The sequence below is a fragment of the Cicer arietinum genome, chromosome 3, assembly GCF_000331145.2.
Source record: "Cicer arietinum cultivar CDC Frontier isolate Library 1 chromosome 3, Cicar.CDCFrontier_v2.0, whole genome shotgun sequence".
In the NCBI taxonomy this organism is placed as follows: Eukaryota; Viridiplantae; Streptophyta; class Magnoliopsida; order Fabales; family Fabaceae; genus Cicer; species Cicer arietinum.
Genome location: NC_021162.2, coordinates 37,863,135 through 37,867,180, shown reverse-complemented (window position 1 = coordinate 37,867,180; position 4,046 = coordinate 37,863,135). Strand labels below are relative to the sequence as shown.

The following is a 4,046-nucleotide window of genomic DNA, read 5'->3' as shown; positions in this document are numbered from 1 at the left end:
TCTTTCCCTTCCATTTTTTTTCTATTCCCATTAACTATTATTCACTAGTTAGTTATTTTCATTTAGTGCCAGGCTGGCGCCTCACATACACTTTAGTAATAGGTGGCCTACAGTCCTTCTTAGCTCTATCAACTTGCTTCGATGTGAAGCTAAAAAAAGAAAGCCCAAAAGCAATAAAATCAATATATATAATTAACATTTGCTAAACACATGGGCATTAACCCTATAATTAATTCAAGAGCTACAACCACGAAGCCAAGATACAGTTAAGACTTAAGATTATACTCACGATTTGCTTGAGGTATTTCATACATCCCACAAACTTGGACAAGAATGTCCATAACCTGCACTATAGAGGAAATAGGTGAATTGTTATGTTGGTGACAAGATAGTATAGTGTTTGTCATATGGAATAGATCATACCATCACATAATACTCTCCTTGTCTTCCTTTATAGTGTACTTTAGGTATTCCATGACTACCACCGGGTGCTTTTGACAGAACATGAAAATCAAACTTTAACTATATTGACTTGATCACAACATAATTAAAGACAACCCAGTGCTATTAAGCTTTCACCCCGGAAGAGTTTATAGAAGGGTTGGACCAATTGTGGGTTTATGTAGAGGCACTTTTATCTTGCATATGCAAGAGACAGGATCCACAACTCAAACCTATTGCCTCCTAGTCATACGACAACAACTAGAATAGTTGTGTCGAGGCTCTCATTCATAATAAATACTTTAATGACTAAAATCAAATAAATTTACAAAGTAATGTAAAAAGAGGGTACTTACTTGTATACTTGCCACTCATAAGGAGGGCCGTAGCTGCAACCTTTACTGTTTCTATGTTCAAATTTCAGAGCAACTGGAAATGAAAGATAGAAATTAACTCAAAAAGGCCAAATCAGTCTCAATCAAATCAGAATGTAACAAACCCTTCATCAAGATACAAAAAGAGCCCAACACAAAACCTGACCAAATCACCGTTACCGAGTTTCCTCTCTACTTTGTAAAGAGGTGATCCTCCGACATGAACTTTTGAAATTGAAATCCAAAACTCATGAAATCATCGACATAAGTCCTTAATTAAAAACACTAACAAAGAATCATCATAATCAAGAAACAAGAAATACAACCACTAACAGCATAACATCAAGAAAGACAAAGTGACATAAACAACTACAATTACATTAGTCTTTAATTAAAAATTAAAAACACTAACAAATAATCAATAATTAATAAATACAATCATTAAACTAACACAATAAAATCGACAAAGATAAAATCATCACACCTTATCAGGAAGAGATGGAGTGTTGGCATCTTCCTCTGGAGCAACGGCAACAGCCTTATCCTTATTAGCACTCAATCCACCACCTCTTTCATCAACCATCGCACCCACACCTTGTTCTTTAATGTTCACCTTCGATGGTGGTTGTGGTTCAACGTAAGTATCAGTAGGAGGATTCAAAAACTATTTCAACGGATTCTCATGGTCCGATTTCTTCGCCGCCAATCTAGTTCTGGGTCTCCCCCTCGCCGCTAGAAACTTGCGCTCTGTCACATTTTACTTGCCGCCAGCAACCAAGAAACAAGCCACCGAGGCGAATAACATTTAATCGAAACGAGTAGAAGCATGTAACGGTGTTTGACGGACGGCGTTCATGGAATCAACAGTGTCGTCGTGTTAGCTTAATTAGTTTAAGTTTTAGGGAAACGCGAGTTCGCGAAGAGAGTGAGAAATGCGAGTTCGCGAAGAGAGTGAGAAATGCGAGTTCGCGAAGAGAGTGAGAAACGCGAGGTCGCGAAGAGAGTGAGAGGCGCACACACGAGGGAAGCAGGCGAGAAAGGAGAATGGAAAAGAATGAAATCCTAAAACTGCATATTAAACTGATTTCACATAGTGAAAGTAGTTTTGGGAAATGTTTATGATCGCTTAATTAGTTTAAGTTTTAGTTTTCTTTTAGAAATTTTGTTTAATTTTATTTAATTTTAGTTTTAAAATAATACTTTTTTTTTTTATAAAATATCTTTAAATGATTATAACCCTATGACAAAGCCGTTAGTAAAAGCATTTTAGAAGACGTTTTTTTATTATACGTATGACAGTGCTTTTTGAAAAAAGCAGTTTAAAGGCATACACATACGACAATGTTTTTCAAAAAAGCATAGTTTAACACTTTGTGTATTTTTAAACTATAAGACAACAACACTTTTATTTAACAAACGCTCTTAAAGGTCCGCTATAAAATCTATATTTTTGTGTGTGTATATTATGGAGTGATAATGCATTTCAAACCCATGGTACCAAGGGCATTGCATCGCAACAACATTATATTATCATTATTCAGATCATACATGACCATATTCACGGTATAACATTCAAGGTTGTTTCAGACATGGAACAACAAATAGAGAAGAACAATCAGGATGTTGGTTAGGGTTTGTTTATACCACCTTTAACAATCAAGACTCAATTATCTTGGTGACCTACATCAAAATTTTGGGCGACTTTTCTTTGCTTACAAAGAAAAGATTTAAGGTCATGCATAGTTTTAGAATCATAAGGAAAGAATCATAATTTCATGTTCTTATGCATATCTATGAAAGAAATATTTTTAAACTATCCTTCCCTTTTATTTATTTTTTCAAAACTCACTGAAATTTTATATATCACCCCTTTTATTTTATTTCCTTAGCAGTTAAAGGAACTTGAGACAGGTTGAAACCAAAGGAATAATTTCGGACTAACTAGCATTTAAATTTGATGTTTTTTATTTTATTTTTTTATGTTGTAATCAGATAATTGTGATTCATTTCCATATGTAATAGATTAAGAATATGTGGAACAAATTGTAAACTATAATTTTGAATGTACTTTCAATTGAGGCGGTGATTCTAATTCTTTATTTGTTATTTTATGCTTTTGTTTTTATTAAAGTGTATGGATCCAATTGTCAAGTTCTAAATATTTGGTGTTGGGTCTTACATTTACGATGAGTGAGTAGTAAATACTCATTTATTTGTTAGGTTGATAGTTCCTATTGTACATACCGTTCAGTAAAATCAAAGTATCATTTTCTATTTTTTTTTTCTTGCCTATTTAAACACTTCTGTCTCAAATGTTTTTTAAAATTGATTCTCCTCTCATCATCTCAATCTTCTTATGTCTAAACTTTTTCAACCTGAAGCCCCTTTGAAAAACCAATTCAATTCTTATCCTTTGTTGAGTCTTCATCTTCCAAAATTGTCATTTTCTTAAATTGGACTCTTAGATAGACTTTAAGATCTTTATAAAACATAGATTACTCGACCGCTGTATTTAAGAGTTTAAAAATCATAAATTCATTAGCTCTAAGAACTATAATAAACAAGATGGATTAGGCAAGAAAATTCTTAGTGTCCATCTCAAAAGAAAATTCTTAGAGTCCATCACAAAGTCGAAACATAAATAAACCTTAGCTTTGAGTGTGATCCTCTCCTATAAGAATCTTTGCACAAGGTACTGACATGATAAAGAGTGAGAGACTTAGGTCGCCCTCTGTTTGAATGTCTTGCAACAAGGGTCTTGGTTCCTATGAATCTACAATAATTACCTTTGATACTTTATCTTTTTGTCGTCTATTTTTTTACTTATATTTGTTTTCTTTGTCTCTGTTAATTCTCACTTCTCTTTCCTCTTAAGTTCCTTTTTCATTTGTATTTTATTCTTACAATTTTTTTATTCATCTATTTTTCTTTCCTTCTAATTTTCTATTTTATCTTACTTTGTCTTATTTAATTGTTAACTATTTTCACTTTATTAGTTCATCTGATTATATATTCTTCTGAATTTATTTTTGTTTGTCTTCTATTCCCTTTAGTATTTCTATTTATTTAAATCTTATTTCGCTTTGTCTTCTTTTTATTCTTATGTTATTTTAACTTTATTTTAATTATTATTTTTGTACTAATCATTTTATTTCTCTTGATTCCAACCTTGAGCCCTTCAATCTTCTTTTTCCTCCGTGTATCAATAATCTGATTTATTTCCTCTTACTT

The 4,046-nt window shown here is 32.4% G+C and overlaps 2 protein-coding genes across 8 annotated transcripts in view; both read right to left on the bottom strand.

The window, feature by feature from the left end:
* LOC140919583 (uncharacterized) overlaps positions 1–199 on the bottom strand; it is a 1,782-nt gene extending 1,583 nt beyond the window's left edge. Inside the window, exon 1 of the mRNA XM_073365939.1 lies at positions 90–199. Coding sequence (XP_073222040.1) covers positions 90–199 — 110 coding nt within the window. The remainder of the gene's footprint in view (positions 1–89) is intronic.
* Positions 1–1,909, bottom strand: part of LOC105851738 (casein kinase 1-like protein HD16) — an 8,543-nt gene extending 6,634 nt beyond the window's left edge. For 3 of the 7 annotated variants that reach the window (XM_073366729.1, XM_073366727.1, XM_073366728.1), the window contains exons 1-4: positions 1,300–1,909; positions 798–870; positions 424–491; positions 290–344 (exon numbers count right to left, since the gene is read on the bottom strand). In XM_073366729.1, coding sequence (XP_073222830.1) covers positions 290–344; positions 424–491; positions 798–816 — 142 coding nt within the window. In that variant the 5' untranslated portion in view covers positions 817–870; positions 1,300–1,909. Of the gene's footprint in view, positions 1–289; positions 350–423; positions 492–797; positions 871–1,299 lie in introns of all 7 variants that reach the window. The other 4 variants (XR_012162468.1, XR_012162469.1, XR_012162470.1 and 1 more) reach the window with 4 other exon arrangements.
* Positions 1,910–4,046: the final 2,137 nt, after the last annotated feature.